Source organism: Dipodomys merriami, unplaced genomic scaffold (assembly GCF_024711535.1).
Source record: "Dipodomys merriami isolate MVZ:Mamm:240054 unplaced genomic scaffold, mDipMer1.0.p SCAF_15, whole genome shotgun sequence".
In the NCBI taxonomy this organism is placed as follows: Eukaryota; Metazoa; Chordata; class Mammalia; order Rodentia; family Heteromyidae; genus Dipodomys; species Dipodomys merriami.
The window spans coordinates 30,592,863-30,612,536 of record NW_027202826.1 but is presented as its reverse complement, the minus strand read 5'-3'; the positions used below and the strand labels follow the sequence as shown (position 1 = coordinate 30,612,536).

The window sequence follows — 19,674 nt, the reverse complement described above, 5'->3', positions numbered from 1 at the left end:
CCTCACAATCCCTGGGACGTATGCTTCCTGTCAGGTTTAGATGCTGGAGAAGCTCTGTCCTGTGCAGTCGTGGATTCAGTTACCATGTCTCAAGACTAGCATAAAAGCAAACAAAACAACTTGGTTGGAATGGAGATTCAAAGGAAAGCACAAGAGCTGTGAAACTCCTGAAGAAGTGAGGAGAAGCCAGACTTATTCAAGTCTCTTAGTTTCGTAAGATTTCATTAAAGCCTTTGAATACCAAAACACAGTGAGGTTCAGCACACTGCTCAAATTCTGTGCAATTTACAAAGTATGCATTGTTTGTTTCTGGAATTCTCCTTTCATGTGTTCAGACAATTGACTGAGGTTCACTGAAAGTGTGCTAAAGAGAATTGCTGATTTGGGGTATAATATCACAGAAATTATATGTCTTAGCAAAGAGGGTGGAATGAGTCTCACCTAACTAAATCACCTGTCTACATTGGGATAGAGAGGAAACATGCCACAAACAACCCTAGATTTCAATGTAGAAGGTCTTGAAAGGGAGGAAAACATCCACAAATCAGCTGAACGCAAGTAGTTGAAGCCCATAATGTTAATTTCAACTACTCAGCACACTGAGGTCTGAGCATCTTGACATGAAACCAGCCTGGATGAGGAAGATTTTGAGACTTTTGTCTCTGGTTAACAACCAAGGGGGGGGAGTTCCGGGAAGATGGCGGAGGAGAAGCTGGAATCTGAACAAGCTCTTGCATAGAAAGCAGCTTTAGAGTTCCAGTGAACAGTCCTAAGCCAGAGAATCACACCAAGTGTGCCATCACAGGACAGAGAGTTAGACAAGAGAGGGGAAGCCAAGGCAAGTGGTCGCCAGCAGCCGCCACGGCGGCGGCGGCGGCGACAGGGTTGCAAGCGGCAGAGACCACAGCCGGGGGCCATACCTGAGCGCTCACACAGAGAGTCCGGGACGAAGGAGCCAGACGCATCGGCCGAGCGGATTCTACTCAACACCAGCAAGAACCAACAAAGAGCGGACATCTTCACCCTGCAGCTTGCAGACCAGAGACGACCCAGGATCCAAGACTCGGCACCAGAGACGACCCAGGACCCAAGACTCAGCGTGAGTACAAGCCCGACATCCTCACTCCTCAGGGAGCAGAGGAAGGAAGGCCACCCCTCCCCCCCCAGCACCGGTGATCTCCATCTTGGATACCGACAAAGCTCGGAGTTGCTGCTAGCTTCAGCTCAGGCCTTGGAATAAAATGAGTCATTTAGCAGGTCACAAGAACTTAACGCCGAAGTGACCTGCCAGACTCAGCTCCATCCAGGGAAAAGTCACCCAGCACAGGCGCCAGCCTAGCCTCACTGGGTAACCAGAGCCAGAGGCTGCCCCTCCCTCTAGCAGCCACCACAATCAATTGAAAAACAGAAACCCTGAGAATGGCTCCAGGCTGGGCGCTGTGAGTTATCACAAAATAGCCCCAGGGAAAAGCTACTGTTTGCTGAAAGGCCTCAACTCCACCCAGAACCTAGCCTCATCACCACATCCCCCTCTTTTGTGACTCTCAAAGCAGACCACCCTCCCAGAAAACTAACCTGGGAGGGGGATCTCAAAATCTTGGGTAAAGCAGAGCATTTTTCTGCCTCTTCCAACCAACTGACTTAAGAAACCAATCAAGCCACAGGACCTCAAGCTGACCAGAGACTCCAAGAGACTGGTTGCAGACAAAAGGGAGATACAGGATTCTTCCCACTCCTCCCCCCCCAAAAACAAAAAAACAAAAAAAAAAAAATCAAAAGACTTTTTTTTTTCTTCTTTTTTTTTTTCTTTTTTTTTTTTTTCTCTTTTTTTTCTTCTTCTTCTTTTCTTTTTTTTGCTTGTTTTTTGTTTTTTGTAACCTTATATATATATATATATATATATGTATATAAATTTTTTTCCCTTCTAAAACTTTTATCAATCTTTAATTTTTGCCTCTTCTGAAAAAATAATTGTTTTCCAGTAACTTTTTTTTCTCATCTTATAATTTTTATTTCAGAATTACGTGAATGAGAGTTTTCCTTTCTTTTCTTGTCTTCTTTCTCTTTTTCTTTCTTTCTTAATTATCTTTTTGTTTTTTATCTAGCTCTACTGAACTTCTGATCTTTTCTTCTCCCTTAAAGCTTTTCACATCTCCTCAATGTCCCTCCCCTTCTCTGAACATATTCACATTCCTCTCTAAATAGACGGTCTTTTAACCTCTATAATAACATTAATTTTTACGTTTCTATTCTTTTTCTGGTCTCTCTTTATACCCCTTTCCGTCTCTTCTTTTTCTCTCTCTCTCTACTTGCATCCTACCCAACCCATTTCCTGCACTGTGAGTAGGACATAGTTAACTCTCCTTGTGCCTCCCCACACCAATCTATTCCTATTTTTTACCCACATCTCTCACTAATCCTAATAATTTCTGGTTTTCCAAATTCTTTTCTGCGGTTCGAAGTCCTTTAACATATAGTCGTTTGATGTTGAATAGATGTATCTGTTGAACTAGATTGTATCTGTAGACTATTGACTGTACAAATGCAAACTTTGGTTGATGGTTGCCTTAAGATAGTGTTCTAGCAAAAAACTGGTGCAATCTTTATCTCAAATGGGCCTAGTAAGCCGGAAAAACACAAGAAAAATGGCAAATTCGGGTATCTCAATTCCCAACCTTGATAATCAGGGATTAGAACATATAAAGAATAACCAAGAGGAGAGTTCCCAAATAGCTCTACAAACACTAATAGCAAACATGATAAATGAGAAGTTTGACAATGTACAAAGGACTCTGTATGAGCGTGATAGGGAGAGAGAGGAGGCATCCCAGAAGTTTATACAGGAATATCATAAGCGTGAGGAAGCTTCTCAAAAACTGATACAGGATTTGCATGAACAACTTGAGAATACTCAAAGAGAAAGGGAGGAATGGCGTGAGCAGGCAGAGAACACTCAAAGAGAACTGCAGGAATCCCACAGAAGGGAGGAAACTAATCAAAGAGTAATTCACGAATTAAGAGACCAGGTAGAGAATACACAAAGATCACTAAAGACATTCATGGAATCCATTAACAAAGAGCTGAAGGAAGTCAGGGAGACCACAAAGGGAATGTTGAATGGAACCCAACAGAAGGAATGGGAGTCCAAAGAAACCATAACCAATCAACTAAGTGATTTGAGAACAAACACTGAACACCAAATTAAGGAAGTAAAGAAATTCATACAAGACCTAAAACAGAGCTTCAACAAAGAACTTGAAGCCATCAAAGCTGACCAAGTAGAAGGAAAAGAGATAAAAAACAAAGTAGAGAGTCTTGACAGCAGGTTAGACCATGCAGAAGATCGAATCTCAGGGATTGAAGACAGCCTAGATATTATAGAGAAAGAACATACAACCATCCAAGACAAGTCCAAGAAATATGATAGGTCTATCCAACACCTGGAGGACACCATCAGAAGGCCCAATTTAAGGATAATGGGTGTAGAGGAGCACCTAGAAACAGAAGTTAATGGTCTAGGAAATTTGTTTAACAGGATCCTAGCAGAGAACTTCCCAAACATACAAAAAGATAGGCCTATTCAGATACAAGAAGCTTTTAGAACCCCAAATAGACCAGACCAGAATAGGACATCCCACCGTCACATTATAATCCACACAGGATCAACCCAGACCAAGGAAAAGATCCTTAAAGCTGTCAAGGAGAAAAGATTAATCACCTATAAAGGGAAACCAATTAGAATTACCTCAGATTTCTCAGCAGAGACAATCAAAGCAAGAAGAGCCTGGAATGACGTATGCCATGCCCTAAAAACAAACAACTATCAACCAAGAATACTGTACCCAGCTAAACTCTCCTTCATAACTGAAGGCCAAATAAAAACCTTCCATAGCAAAGAAAAATTGAAACAATACATCTCCACCAAACCAGCCCTGCAAAAGATTCTTAAAGATGTCCTACACATAGAAAACCAACAAGAACGCAACAAAGGCCAAGAAACTGCACACAAATGGAGAATCCAAGAACCTTAGGAAGAACCCAGTTTTCACAGCCCCCAAGAAGGTGGATAACATGGCAGGAACTCCCAAATACCTCTCAGTCCTATCTCTTAACGTTAACGGACTGAACTCTCCAATTAAGCGACATAGACTGTCTAGTTGGATAAAAAACAAGACCCTTCTATCTGCTGCCTGCAGGAGTCACATCTTGCCCGTAAAAACAAACATATTTTCAAGGTTAAAGGCTGGAACAAAATCTACCAAGCAAACGGCCCTCATAAACAGGCGGGAGTTGCAATCCTAATATCAGATAAAATAGACTTCAAATTAAAATTCGTGAGAAGAGATAAAGAAGGTCGCTACATACTAATTAAAGGATCTCTCCTTCAGGAGGATATAACAATTCTAAATATCTATTCGCCAAACAATGGAGCACCCAAATTTATCAAAGAAACACTACTTTCCCTCAAATCCCAGATAGATCCAAAGACATTAATCGTTGGGGATTTTAACACACCACTCTCCCCACTAGATAGATCAACTCGGCAAAAACTCAACAGAGAAACCGCAGATCTAAACAGCTGCATAGATCAACTAGACTTAACAGACATTTACCGAACATTTCACCCAGCAGCATCAGAATACACGTTCTTCTCAGCAGCACATGGAACGTTTTCTAAAATAGACCACATTTTAGGCCACAAAGCAAACTTGTCTAAATTCAGAAACATTGAAGTTATACCTTGCATTCTCTCTGACCACAAGGGAATAAAATTAGAACTCAACACCAACAGCCACCAAAGAAAGTCCGGTATCACATGGAGGCTGAACAACACACTACTGAATCATGAGTGGGTCATGGAAGAGATTAGAAAGGAAATTCAAATGTTCATGCTATTCAACAAAAATGAACACACAAATTACCAGCTCCTCTGGGACACAGCAAAGGCAGTACTCAGAGGAAAGTTTATATCTCTGAGCTCCTACATCAACAAATTGGAGAGATCGGAAACTAACAATTTAATGACACATCTAAACCTCCTTGAAAAAGAGCAGCAAGATAAACCCCAATCCAGTAGACGGAAAGAAATAATCAAAATTAAATCAGAATTAAATGAATTAGAATCCAAAAAAACTATAGAAAGAATCAACAAAACAAAGAGTTGGTTCTTCGAAAAACTTAACAAAATCGACAGACCCTTAGCAAACCTTATCAGAAAAAGGAGAGAGCACACCCAAATTAATAAACTCAGAGATGAGAATGGAAACATCACCACGGAAACAACCAAGATTCAGAACATTATAAGGGAATACTTCTCAAAACTTTATGCTAATAAGTTTGAGAACTTGACAGAAATGGACCTTTTCCTAGCAAATATTGACATGCCAAAACTAAACCAAGATGAGTTAAACCAGCTTAACAGGCCCATATCAAGCATTGAAATAGAAACAGCAATAAGAGACCTCCCAGCTAAGAAAAGTCCAGGACCAGATGGTTTTACAGCGGAATTTTACAAGGCCTTCAAAGCAGAGCTCACACCAATACTCCTCCAACTCTTCAATGAAATTGAAAGAGAAAGCTCACTACCAAACACATTCTATGAAGCCATCATAACCCTCATCCCAAAACCAGGCAGGGACTCATCAAAGAAAGAAAACTATAGACCCATTTCTTTGATGAACATTGATGCAAAACTTCTCAACAAAATTTTGGCCAATCGACTTCAACAATTCATCCAAAAAATCATACACCATGATCAAACAGGATTCATTTCAGGGATGCAAAGCTGGTTCAATATACGCAAATCAATTAATATTATTCATCACATCAACAGGAGCAAGAATAAGAACCACATGGTTATCTCAATAGATGCAGAAAAAGCATTTGACAAGATCCAACACCCCTTTATGATGAAGGGTCTGGAAAAATTAGGAATCCATGGAACATTCCTCAATACAATAAAGGCTGTATATGACAAACCTACAGCCAGCATTATACTCAATGGTGAAAAACTAAAGCCATTTCCTCTTAACTCAGGAACAAGACAAGGATGCCCACTCTCTCCACTTCTCTTCAATCTAGTATTAGAATGCCTAGCTACAGCAATAAGGCAAGATGCAGACATAAAGGGGATCCAAATAGGGAAAGAAGAAATAAAACTTTCCCTCTTTGCAGATGACATGATCTTGTATTTAAAGAATCCCATAGACTCCACTCCCAAATTACTCAAGCTGATTCAAAACTTTGGCAAAGTAGCAGGTTATAAAATTAACCCCCAAAAATCAATGGCTTTTCTATATGCCTACAATGAGAAAAGTGTGGCTGAAATTAGGAAAGCAACTCCATTTGTAATAGCCCCACAAAAAATAAAATACCTAGGAATTAACTTAACCAAAGAAGTGAAGGACCTCTATGATGAAAACTTTAAAATCTTGAAAAAGGAAATCAACACAGAACTTAAAAAATGGCAAAACCTCCCATGCTCCTGGATTGGCAAGATTAACATCGTGAAAATGGCAATACTTCCCAAGGCTATCTACAAATTCAACGCGATACCTATCAAAATTCCACCCTCATTCTTCAAGGAAATAGAGGAGGCAATCCAAAAATTCATATGGAACAATAAAAGACCCCGAATAGCAAAAACGCTCCTCAACGGAAAGAACACTGCTGGAGGAATATCAATACCAAATTTCAAACTCTAATATAAAGCCATAGTAATCAAAACAGCTTGGTATTGGCATAAGAACAGACCTCAGGACCAATGGAATAGAATTGAAAACCCAGAAATGAACCTACAGACCTATAGCCATCTAATCTTCGATAAGGAAGCTAAAACAATAGAATGGAAGAAAGACAGCCTCTTCAGTAAATGGTGCTGGCAAAATTGGTTAACTACTTGTAGAAAACTAAAGCTAGATCCTTATATATCACCCTGCACCAGAATCAACTCCAAATGGATCAAAGACCTTGAACTCAAAGCAGACACTCTGAAAACATTACAGGATGGAATAGGAGAAACCCTAGGTCTCCTTGGCTCAGGTCGAAATTTTCTGAATAGAGACCCGGAAGCACAACAAATCAAAGAAAGGTTGGACAAATGGGATTGCATAAGATTGCAGAGCTTCTGCAGGGCAAATGACATAGCTGGCAAGATCAATAGAAAGCCCACCGATTGGGAGAAGATCTTTACTAGCCATACAACGGACAAAGGTCTCATATCAAAAATATACTTGGAACTCAAAAAATTAAACCACCCAACAACAAATCCTCAAAGAAACAACTGCCCAATAAATAAGTGGGCGAAAGACTTAAAGAGAAGCTTCTCTGAAGAAGAAAGAAGGATGGCCAATAGACACATGAAGAAATGTTCAACATCCCTAGCCATAAAAGAAATGCAAATCAAAACAACATTGAGATATCACCTCACTCCAGTTAGAACAGCAAAAATCAAGAACTCTAATAACAACAGATGCTGGAGGGGATGTGGACAGAAAGGAACCTTACTTCATTGTTGGTGGGAATGTAAACTTGTTCAACCACTTTGGAAAGCAGTATGGAGGTTCCTCAAAAGACTTCACATAGATCTCCCCTATGATCCAGCAATCCCACTTTTGGGCATTTACCCAAATGTTTACAAACAAGACCACACTAAAGCTACCAGCACAACTATGTTTATTGCAGCATTATTTACCATAGCTAAGATATGGAACCAACCCAGATGCCCCTCAGTAGATGAATGGATCAAGAAAATGTGGTATATATACACAATGGAATTCTATGCCTCCATCAGAAAGAATGACATTTCCCCATTTGTTAGGAAATGGAAAGGTTTGGAAAAAATTATATTAAGTGAAGTAAGCCAGGCCCAAAGAAGCATAGGTCCCATGGTTTCCCTTATTTGCAATATCTAGTATAGGTATGAGTCAAGCGGAAAAGGCCAGATAATGTGATGTTAGGAAAATGAACCCTTAAATATGTATTTTAATGTTTTCGTTTCTTTCATGCATGTATTTCTAATGCATTTATAAGATTATTCCTTTATTGCTTTGTATGTCCCTCCCCCACAGTGTAACCCCCGCTTTCACTATATTTGATATCAGTATATCATGTGGAGGAGATGGGGACAAACAAATCGTTTAAGGATTCAGGTGGACCTGTTGCAACAATGAGAAGTACAAAATGTCATGTCAAAACCAGCTTTACAATTTCGGTGTGGGGGGGGGAGGGGGGTATAATTGGGTGGGGGGAGGGGGGTAAAATTGGGTGGGGGGAGGGGGGAGGCAGGGAAGGGAAGTGAAGGGTAAACAAAGGAGGAGGCTGCAATGCTTGGTAAGAAATGTATGCATTATTCTGCCCATGTAATTGTAGCCCCTCTGTACAGTATGTTCTCAAATAAAATAAAATACAATTTAAAAAAAAAAAAAAAACAACCAAGGAAGCCAGTTGCCAGGTGCCGGTGGTGGCTCATGACTGTAATCCTAGCTACTCAAGGGGCTGAGATCTGAGGATCCAGATTTGAAGCCAGCCTTGGCAGGAAAGTGTTTGAGACTCTTACCTCCAATTAGTGGCATCAAAACCTGGAAATGGTGCTGTGAATCAACTGGTAAAGTCCTAGTCTTCAACAAAATTATCCCAGGGACATCTCGCAGCTTCTGAGTTCTAGACTTATTCCTGAAAAAAAAAGAAAAGAAAACCACAACAAAAAACTCCCAAAGTTTAAGTGAAGTAAGCCAGGCCCAAAGAAACATAGGTCCCATGGTTTCCCTTATTTGCAATATCTAGTATATGTATGAATCATTTTTCTATTGCTCTTTAATACAGCCATAATGAGTGCTACACTGCCTCATAACCCAGTGTATTTGTAGGAATTGCAAATCTACAATAATGCCAAAGACTGGGATTTTAATAGAGAATTTTAAGTAGTAGTAATAAAGACTGAATGCCCAAATCAGGCATTCCTATCTTCGGCGATAGCTCAAGGACCAAGAGCACCCTTGAGAGAGCCTAGGCTGAGCTAAGAAGCTGACAGACTGCATAGAGCAGGGATGGTCATTAGTACAAACCTCTCAGGAGAACTAACCACACCTGTAGTACTCTAATCCTTCAGAGAGCAGCACCCCAGTTACTTCATGATCTTTTGCAGGGGTCCCTCTTAATTAAGACCCCAACCTCTCTAAACACTGCCTTCTGGAACCAAGTTTTCCACAAGGAGTCCTCAGGTATAAGTTCTCAGATTGTATCACTTGGTAATATCTGATAGTGCAATTTTTCTTGCTCTCTTTCTCTCTGTTTGTTCTTTTGCCAGTCATTTGACTTGAACACAGTGCCAGGGCACTTTCCGTAAGCTAAATTTGCTTAAGGCTAGCACTCTAACCGCTTGAGCCACAGCTCCACTTCTATTTTTTTCTAGTTGTTATTGTTTTTGTTGTTGTTTTTTGAAGATCACAGTCTCTCTCAGAAATCCTTGGCCAGTTGTGCTTTAAACCATCACACTTAGACTTCAGCCTCCTGAGCAGCGGGGATTCTAGGAGAGATACTGACACCCACTTATTTCTCTTTTCAATTAGCTTAAAACTAATTGGCAATAGTTTCATTTTGGTTTTCTATACATTCATATAATACACACTTTTTAATTATATTCTTCTACTATTCAGAACCCTTTTCATCCACACTGTTAGCGAGTTCCTTTCACTATTTTTGTCCTCTCAGATAATTTTCCTCAATGACCCAGGAGAGGCTGTTTGACCTTGTGCACATGGAGGATTCTGTGTTGCTTCCATTTTTTTTATTTCAAATGAACTGCTCTTTGGATCTGCACACAACAGGGATGGGAACCTCTCATCCACATTCCCCACCTTGAAGCCTCTCAGAATCCTTGCAAGCATATGCTTCTTGTCAGGTGCATCGTGTAGAACACCTGTCTAGCCAGGCCATGGATGCAGACACCATGCCTCAAAGCAAACAAAGAAAATACTTATTCATTGAAGATATTAAAAGAAGGTATAAAAAGGACAACTATCCCAGAGTGGTAAGTAGAAGACAGAAATTCAAATTCATCAGCCCCTCCAGATTTCATTTAAAGCCTCCCACAACCAAACTAAATTTGAGGGAGAATGTGGATATCACCTGCAGTCTCTATCCACTTCCACATTGTTATTACAACATGTTTATTGTAAAAAGGAATGGAGTTCACGGGGATATTTCCATAAATCTGACAACCTGCCCTGACCAAATAATACCTAACATTTGGGTATCTAACTTCCTTTCCACCAGTAGTAACTACATTATATTGACAAAATGTTAACATTGGAGGTCACAGGAAAATACATGTTTTCCAGAGAGTGGTAAACTGTCTCACCTAAATCAAATATCTACATTAGCAAAGAAAGAACAGAAGTCAGATACACCTGTAGGCTGCACTGTAGATGTTGTTGATAGGGATATAAAAAAAATGCAGAACTCTACTGAGCCAAGGTGGTTTAAGCCAATATTTCTAGCTTCTCAGCATGTTGACATCTGAGCATCAGGGTAAGAAGCCAGCCTGGATGTGGAAGACTTGGAGACTCTTATCTAAGTTATCTACCAAAAAACTTGAAAGTGGAGCTGAGATTCCTGTGGTAGACTGTTGTCTTTGTGATAAAGCTCAGAGACAGCAATAGTCCCTGTGTTCAAGGCCGAGGACATGAACCCACTTGCACACTCTCTCTCTCTCTCTCTCTCTCTCTCTCTCTCTCTCTCTCTCTCTCTCTCTCTCTCTCTCTCTCTCTCTGTCTATCTCTCTCACGCACACACATACACACACACACACATGAACATACAAAATGAACAAATCTACTGAAGAATTCTGAAGGAAAAGCAAAGTGTTAAAAAAAAACCTGTAGAACAACACACATACACACACACACACACACACACACACACACACACACACACACATATGGGAATTCAAAGACAATTTGCAAAATGTGAGCAAATCGGTAAAATAGAGGCATAGTTGTGATATGTCCAGCATCATTACTGAACTTCTACCAAAAGTAATAAAATGACCTGTAATTAAAAACACAGAGAATTTATTCCTGAAATGTTTCTCTATGACTTTTCATTTTCATGCCTGTTAGAATGTCCCCAAAATACCCAAAAGCATTTCCTTATTTGAATAATAAAAGTTGTAACAAGATCCAAGTTGATGCATGAATGGAATACAATAAACGAAAGTATGTGCTTTGTAATGTTGGAAAGTATGTTTACATTTCCCTTATATTTGCTTTAATGGAGGGTTGTTTTCACAAAACTGAGTCCAAGAAAACAGCAGGCGACATTGTGATGTATAAATAAAGATTTAGCTGCTGTGCAGTAAATGAGCTGCCTGATACAGGTGTGGAAATTTAAAACTTTTGTTTCTGAAATGTCTTTTGCTTCTTCAATCATGTTTCATCAAATCATGTGAAATAAGTCTACCAAAAAAGTAGACTTACTATATGATGGGAGTCTAAAATTGAATGCTAGGAGATAATGAATATTGTCTTGTTTATTTTCAAAAGTACAGTTCTAATTTGATTCTGTATTTTTAATCAGTGGAAGTCAGACTTTCCTTGTTGACGAGAGCATGTCTGTGTTGAGCGCAGACACTGGTGAGAATGTGGAGCAGGGGGAGAAGAGATGACCTTCTGGCCCTTGTCTGTGCACACTTGTGTCCGTGAGATGATCTGTTTCCTGTCTCATCCAAAACAGTTGGTTGTGAGGCTCTTCAAGGTTATATGTCACTCGCATTACCACCTTGGATGGGGATAATTTTCTGACCATTGTTGTGATGTAAACTTTGTTTCAGACTTTTGGGTTTTTTAAGTCTGTGATGGCTTCTTACTTCCTTTTGATATTGATCAAGAAGAATGCAACACAAGCACAGGATGTTTCATTGCTTTATGTCATTCTGGGTGTGTGTATGTTTGTATGCGAACACATGCATATTTAGCTTCAGCTCATGGTGTAGCACTGGTGACTGACCTTAATAGGCAATGGAGGTATCATGGACTTAACTCCTAGGACTGGCTTGGAAGGCCAATCCTCAGATCTCAGCCTCTCCATTAACTGTGATTAAAGGCATAAATCCCATTGCCAGGCTTCTCTTCGGTCTTTACCACTAATATTTAACCTAACTATTCATGTTGTGATTGGATCCCATTTACTCAGGAAAATGAATATTTTTTTTGAAATTTGGTGAAAGATTTATTTCCATTTAAATCTCCAATAGGTTTTTTTTTTAATTGTGAACATACTGTACAGAGGGATTACAATTACATGGGCAAGATAATGAGTACATTTCTTATCAAGCATTGAAGCCTCCTCCTTTGTTTTCCCTTCACATCCCTTCCTAGCCTTCCCCTGCCCTCCCTACCCAATCCTCCCCCCCTATCCAATCCTCCCCCCCCCGCCACCAAAGTTGTAAAGTTCATTTTTGACATGACATCTTGTACTTCTCATTGTTGCAACAGGTCACCTGTATCCTTAAACGACTTGTATATGTATGAGTCAAGAAGAAAAGGGCAGATAAATTGATGTTAGGAAAATGAACCCTTAGATATGTATTTAAATGTTTTCTTTCTTTAATGCATTTGTTTCTAAGGCATTTATAAGATTATTTCTTTGTTGCTTTGTATGTCCCTCCCCCACACTATAACCCCTGCTTTCACTATATTTGATGTCGGTATAATTTGTGGAGGAGAAGGGGAAGAGGAAAATGAATATTTTAAAGAATAAACAGCTACAAGGGCTTTCTCCAACCCTTTTCTGCTGAGGCATCTATTCTTGGTGACATTGTCTCACCTCTTCAAGGGATAAGATGGTGGGGACAAGGATTCCTTTAGGGATAAATTTCTGCCTTTATTCCACAGATAGCTTATACTTTGCTATTATCTCATTCAGCCCTTCTAGGAAATACAACTTTGGGAACACTGGCCTGAAGAATGGATAACTGAAGACTGATGGAAAAAATATAGCATATGTATTAGTGATGCTGCTTGCATATGAATTTTCAGGACTTTCACCTACAGGAAGAAGCCTGCATAATAAACAACACCATTCTGTCTTATTACTTTAGATTTTGTCTTGGATTCCCCTCCACAGTCTTTACCTACGTTGACTCCTGGCTTGTCTGTGGGACACTTGGCTGTGGTAATAGTGACAGGAACAGAACAGAACAGTCTTTGTCCACTTTGAGTCTAGGAAAGTGTATGTCTTCCATATGAAGACTCAGCTGCTTGTAGAACATGTGGAATCCAACCAGAGCTGGCACAAAATATAAAGGCCTGTGTCAGCCCCGTTCTAGGGGCAGCAGATATAGCAACACACATGTCACTGGCTGAACCAGAACAACTGCCAGCTGAGCCAACACCCTCAAACCAATATGCGGATGAACCAAGAACATGACTGGCCAACACACAGAATTCTGCTTTCATTTTACTATATCCACAATTAGCATAAGAGAAAACAATATAAGTGAAAAACTTAGCGTACTATGGGGATAGGTATGTCTTTACATTTGGAAAGATGGGAAGAGGAAGTGGGAGGCAAAAGAAGGTGAGCTTGTCTTCAGTGGTGCTCACACAATCATAGCTTCATTGTCAGTCTAAAAGAAACAAGAAGAAAACAAGAAATCTTGCTATGAATGGTCTCCAATTCTTCTCTCAAATCCTGACAAATACAACTACTCTAAAGACTTTCTCAAAGCAATGAGATAAACACCACAAAAACATGAAAGGGCAAAATAGAAATATGTGATAGAAATGCTGAGGTTCTGAAACTAAGCTCAATTTCTGTGATGAATCCTGGGGAAGAAGCTATACTTAGCTACCATTAACAAATCAGACCTGGATTTTCTAAGAAACCTCTATTAAATTTATTCAATTGGGAAAATTAATTTTTCACAAATTATCTGACAGGAATCCTCAGATTCTGACATGATCCTGCTTGATTTGAGAGCTGAAAGAAACTAATTGTGAGATTGCACAATTTGATTGCCCGTTGAAAACAGACACGGCCATGGTTTTGGTCTCCTGACAGGGTAATGAGCTGTGATCACCTTTGGGAAGAGAAAGAGGTGGTGACCTGGCCTGCACCATTCCCTTTAGGACAGAATCTTCTGCATTAGCCATGGCCTAAAGCATCTCCCAAGTCTGGGCAGCCTCCCTGCTGCTCCTCCCCAAGGGCAGTTCAACTGTTCATTTAAATTGTTCCTGCTTCCTGAGGCCACCTCACATTTCCACAGTACCTGGACTCTCCTAAGAAATGGGAGTGAAGTCTTTGGCAAAGATTCTGGGAGTATTTTCAATCAAAAACTCCACCAGGGCAACCTGTAAGAAAAAAAGAGACACATAGACTACTCTTGTCATCTGGCAGTTATGAATCCTCTGATCTGTGATTCTTGGAGCAAACACCCAGAGGCTTGAGGAATGTGGGGAGAAACTCAGAATTTAAATTAGAAGCGATGTATAAGCCACTTTTGTCAGAGACATAATTTACAAACTATGCATGGTGTTTATAGACCAGAGCTTGAAACACAATGAATGGACGAGAGGCACAGTGAGTCACTTTGCTTAACTGCCAACATCTTTGTAATATCCAAAATTATATCTTCTTTATAGTGTCATTGTTATATCTCTAAATAGTTTGTTTTCCTTACAGTTGTATATAGTAATATTTAAAAGAAAATAATTGAATAGAATGAACTCCTGAAATTCCCTTCCAAAGTGCCCTGCCTTAAACTCAGGCCAGCTTGTGTGTGGAGCTGTGGGGAAGGAAGAGCCCCTGCAGAGGAGCTCTGTGTCATGCAGCTGCAATCCCTGCTCCACACTGCTGGGCCTCAACCCTGTGGCAGGGTGAGCCTGGCAACTCCACTGGTCTCATATACCCTCTGTTTATGTGGAGACATTTTAGAATAGTTCACTAGTTTCTATTTTGTGTAGTGAATGAGGAATACTATGTATAGTTTATATATTAGGCATCTCTCAAAAGACCCTGAAGAATGTTTACCTTCAGGTAGATGCATTTGGGAGGAACAGTTGCAGACCTTTCATTAGTGGGAGGTAATCATAAGGAGCTGAGCTCAGAGAATACTGAAGGATTCTAGTCTGTTCCTCTCATCTCTCTGTCTCACTCTATGGACTAGATCAGTGCAAGTTATTAGATGATACTCTTTACTAACAGGAATCTGATGACTTATCAACAGGTACCAATATTTCTCTAATTGAAAACAACTGAAAGTGGGAGCCTATGCATAGGACAGAGATCCTAGCCTTCATGGTTTAATCCTTTTCTTAAGGGTAAGTGTCTGGACCTGAACAGAGCACTGGGCAGAGGAAAACACTAACTGGAAAACCATCCCAAGATCACAGATTCACAATGGCAAGAAGAGAGCAGAACGTTGGTGGTTGGACTCATTGTCAGCATTGTCATCCTCCTATCTTCCCTAGGGTTTGGTAAGACTAGACTCTTCGATACTGTAGGGAAAGAGAAAGGACCACACTGCTGCTTTCTCCTTGCTGCACATGTTTGTAAACCTCACCACAGATAGGGTGAACACCTCTTTTCCTGAGGTCTGCAGTCCATTGTGTCCTTAAATCCTGGACTGTCAGGCATGCCTTTCCAGATCCAACCAGCCACTCTGCTTGTCAGGATGAAGCTAGGAGAGGCCATTACCTTTCTCATGAGTTGCATATCAAATCCTGCCCTGGCATCAGGGGGCGGGAACATCAAGCTTGGAGCTGTGCACACAGCTAGGTTGTAGGCGGTCATCAGGTTTAGGAAGCAATTCTGGTGGATTTGGCTTAACATTCCAAACAGATGTTTCAGCAGCAGTTGGTTGACTCTGGGCAGCATTTCTAAAAGACTGAACGCAGAAAAACACACTTTCAGGTAAGCAATTACTTGTAGCAGATTCTACACACACAAAGTGCCTTTTCTATCAGTTGGACTGAACTAATTGAAAGTATAAAGCGAGAAGGATATACTTTAACCTACTGCATAAAATCTATCCTTGAGATGACTACACTACTCATTATCTTGGAACAGATGTATTTAGATCAATAGAAAGATAGTGTCTTTTAAAATAAACATTGTATTGGTTCACATTGTACTCAACAAAAATCTTCCTGAAAAATAAACAGTTAAATTATCTCTGAAATGGCAGTTATGAAATCAGGTTTAGTGATCACATCCCAAAGTACATACTATAATGAGAGACTCATTCCAAGAAAAAATGAATATAAAAAATTTCATTGAAGCGATATAGACTTTGATGTTTATGTTAGTATTTGACCAAGCTGAGATCTTGCCCTCCCTACATGGGTCCATCAGTATAATCTGCTATCCATCAGTGTTGACTTTCCTTATGTATACATGGGAAAGAACCTATGCAAACAATACCACAGGAAAAAACTCATTCACACACAGATTATAATTCCCTGTCTCTATGAAGTCTTGCATGGATGAGACCAAATGAAAATTTTACCCGACTCACAATTATTTCAGCACCTTAAACTCTCTACACCATGAGGCTAGTTTCCCTAAGAGTGGAAACGTTGGATTTTTGAATCCTACCCAGAGCAGACTCATTTCCTGAATCCTACCTCTGGGCCAGAATGATTTTCTCCTCTTCACGGTCTTCATCCATGAGACTAAGCCATGTCTCATACATGCCAGTGTGAAACACACCTCCTTGCACATTGCGAAGAAAATCCTTCCAGAGACAAAAGCAGGATATTCTGATGCAACAAACTATGTCACACAATTATAACATGCAGGTGGAAGAAATGGATTGACCCCCATCCCTTCTCAATGAGTGAATCTGTGACCTACACTGCCCTCTCTTCACTTCCCACATAGACAGGTGCCAGCAGCCTCCCCACCTGAACTGAAAGCACAAAGCAGAGCATGGCAGTGCTCCTGAGGCAGGAAGGATTAGGGATCTGGTGAAGACAACATAGAAACAGGTATTTGGAAACATGCATGTGCTATATGTGCTTCAAACTGAAAGAAGAGGATCGCTTCTTTTCTCAAGGAACAGACTCTGTTTCATAACAGACTACACCCCTTCCTGACAGGAATGCCCTCTTAATTAAAAAGTACTCCCACACATCACAAACCAGAATGGAAAACAAGAGCCAGGAACATCAAAAGAACTAAGTGAACAGTGCCTAGGTTAAGACAATTCTCAAACACCCACCTGCATTAGGTACTGTGGGAGTGAGGACCCATCTCCCCTTTCTCTGAAAACTGCTACTTGACTGGAACAATCTACTCTAAAGGACAAGGCTGGGTATGCAGTGGTTCTAAATCCTATTACTTAGCAGAAATAGGCCCACACATTTCACCTGTTTCTTTGCAGTTTTAATTGAATAAGTAGTGTTTGTTGTGAATTAAATACTTCTGTACATATCATATGGGAAGGACTAGGTATACAGTATGTTAGTTCTGAATTTTGGCTTAAAATTCCCCAACACTCTGCATTGAATGAAATACATCATCTTACACCCGTGAGTACCAGTTAGTTACCTTTCCTTTTACATCCACGAACAGTACCTATATTAGGTTCCTTTCAGCCTGTTGGATAAAAGCACTTGTCCATCCTCATCAACATGCATCAATAAGAATTTAGATGTTACCCCCCTTTATGCTGAAGGTTTTGGGAAAATTACGAATCCAGGGAACATTCCTCAATACAATAAACGCTGTAAATGATAAACCTACAGCCAGCATTATACTTAATGTTGAAAAACTAAAGACATTTCCTCTTAACTCAGGAACAAGACAAGGATGTCCACTCTCTCCACTTCTCTTCAATCTAGTATTAGAATGCCTAGCTACAGCAATAAGACAAGATGCAGACATAAAGGGGATCCAAATAGGGAAAGAAGAAATAAAACTCTCCCTCTTTGCAGATGACATGATCTAGTATTTAAAGAATCCCATAGACACCACTCCCAAATTACTCAAGCTGATTCAAAACTTCAGAAAAGTAGCAGGGTATTAAATTAACCCCCCCAAAACAATGGCTTTTCCGTATGCCAACAATGAGAAAAGTGTGGCTGAAATTAGGAAAGCAACTCCATTTGTAATAGCCCCACAAAAAATAAAATGCCTAGGAATTAACTTAATCAAAGAAGTGAAGGACCTCTATGATGAAAACTTTAAAATCTTGAAAATGGAAATCCAAACAGAACTTAGAAAATGGTAAAACCTCCCATGCTCCTGGATTGGAAAGATTAACATCGCTACCAGCACAACTATGTTTATTGCAGCCTTATTTACCATAGCTAAGACATGGAACAAACCCAGATGCCCCTCAGTAGAGGAATGTATCAAGAAAATGTGGTATATATACACAATGGAATTCTATGCCTCCACCAGAAAGAATGACATTGCTCCATTTGTTAAGAAATGGAAAAACTTGGAAAAAATTATATTAAGTGAAGTAAGCCAGGCCCAAAGAAACATAGGTCCCATGGATTCCCTTATTTGCAATATCTAGATATGTATGAGTCAAGCAGAAAAGGTCAGATAATGTGATGTTAGGAAAATGAACCCTTAGATATGCATTTTAATGTTTTTTTTCATGCAATTGTTTCTAATGCATTTATAAGATTATTTCTTTGTTGTTTTGTATGTCCCTCCCCCACAGTATAACTCCTGCTTTCACTATATTTGATGTCAGTATAACTTGTGAAGGAGATGGGGAAAAACAAGTCGTTTAAGGATACAGGTGGACCTGTTGCAACAATGAGAATTACAAGTAGTCATGTCAAAAGGGAGCTTTACAAAGTTGGTACGGGGGGCTGGGGGAGGGAAGATTGGTTGTGGGGGTGGGGAGGGAGGCTAGGAAGGGATGTTATGGGTAAACAAAGTAGGGGGCTGCAATGCTTGATAAGAAATGTACGCATTATCCTGCCCATGTAATTGTAACCCCTCTGTACAGTATTTTCACAATAAAAAAAAAAATCAATGGCTTTTCTGTATGGGAACAATGAGAAAATCACACCTGAAATCAGGAAAGCAACTCCATTACTAATAGCCGTCTCCCAATAAAATACCTAGGAATTAACTTAACCAAAGAAGTGAAGGAACTCTATGATGGAGACTTATAGACAAAGCAGAACTTAGAAAGTGGCAAAAACTCCCATGCTCCTGGATTGGAAAGATCAACATCATGAAAATGGCTATTCTTCCCAAAGCTATCAACAAATTCAATCCAACACCTAACAATATTCCAACCTCATTCTTGAGGAAATAGAAGAGGCAATCCAAAAATTCATATGGAACAATAAAAGACCTAGAATAGCAAAACAATCCTCAACAGAAAGACCAGTGCTGGAGGAATATCAATATCAAATTTCGAACTCTACTAAAAAGCCATACTAATCAAACAGCTTGGTACTGGCACAAGAAGAGACTTCACGACTAATGAAATAGAATGAAAAAGCCAGAAATGAACCCACAGACCTATAGCCACTTCATCTTCGATAAGAGAGTTAAAAAATAGAATGGAAGAAAGACAGCCTCTCCAGGAAATGGTGCTGGGAAAATTGGTTAATCACTTGTAGAAAACTAAAGCTAGATCCTTATATATCACACGGCACCAGAATCAACTCCAAATGGATCAAAGACCTCAGAGTACTCTGA

The 19,674-nt window shown here is 39.9% G+C and overlaps 1 protein-coding gene across 1 annotated transcript in view; it reads right to left on the bottom strand.

Annotated features, from left to right (window-relative positions):
* The window catches only part of LOC138826739 (rho GTPase-activating protein 20-like), a 40,521-nt gene extending 26,368 nt beyond the window's left edge, over positions 1–14,153 (bottom strand). The window contains exon 1 of the mRNA XM_070021980.1: positions 14,081–14,153. Coding sequence (XP_069878081.1) covers positions 14,081–14,153 — 73 coding nt within the window. The remainder of the gene's footprint in view (positions 1–14,080) is intronic.
* Between the last annotated feature and the right edge of the window lie 5,521 nt (positions 14,154–19,674).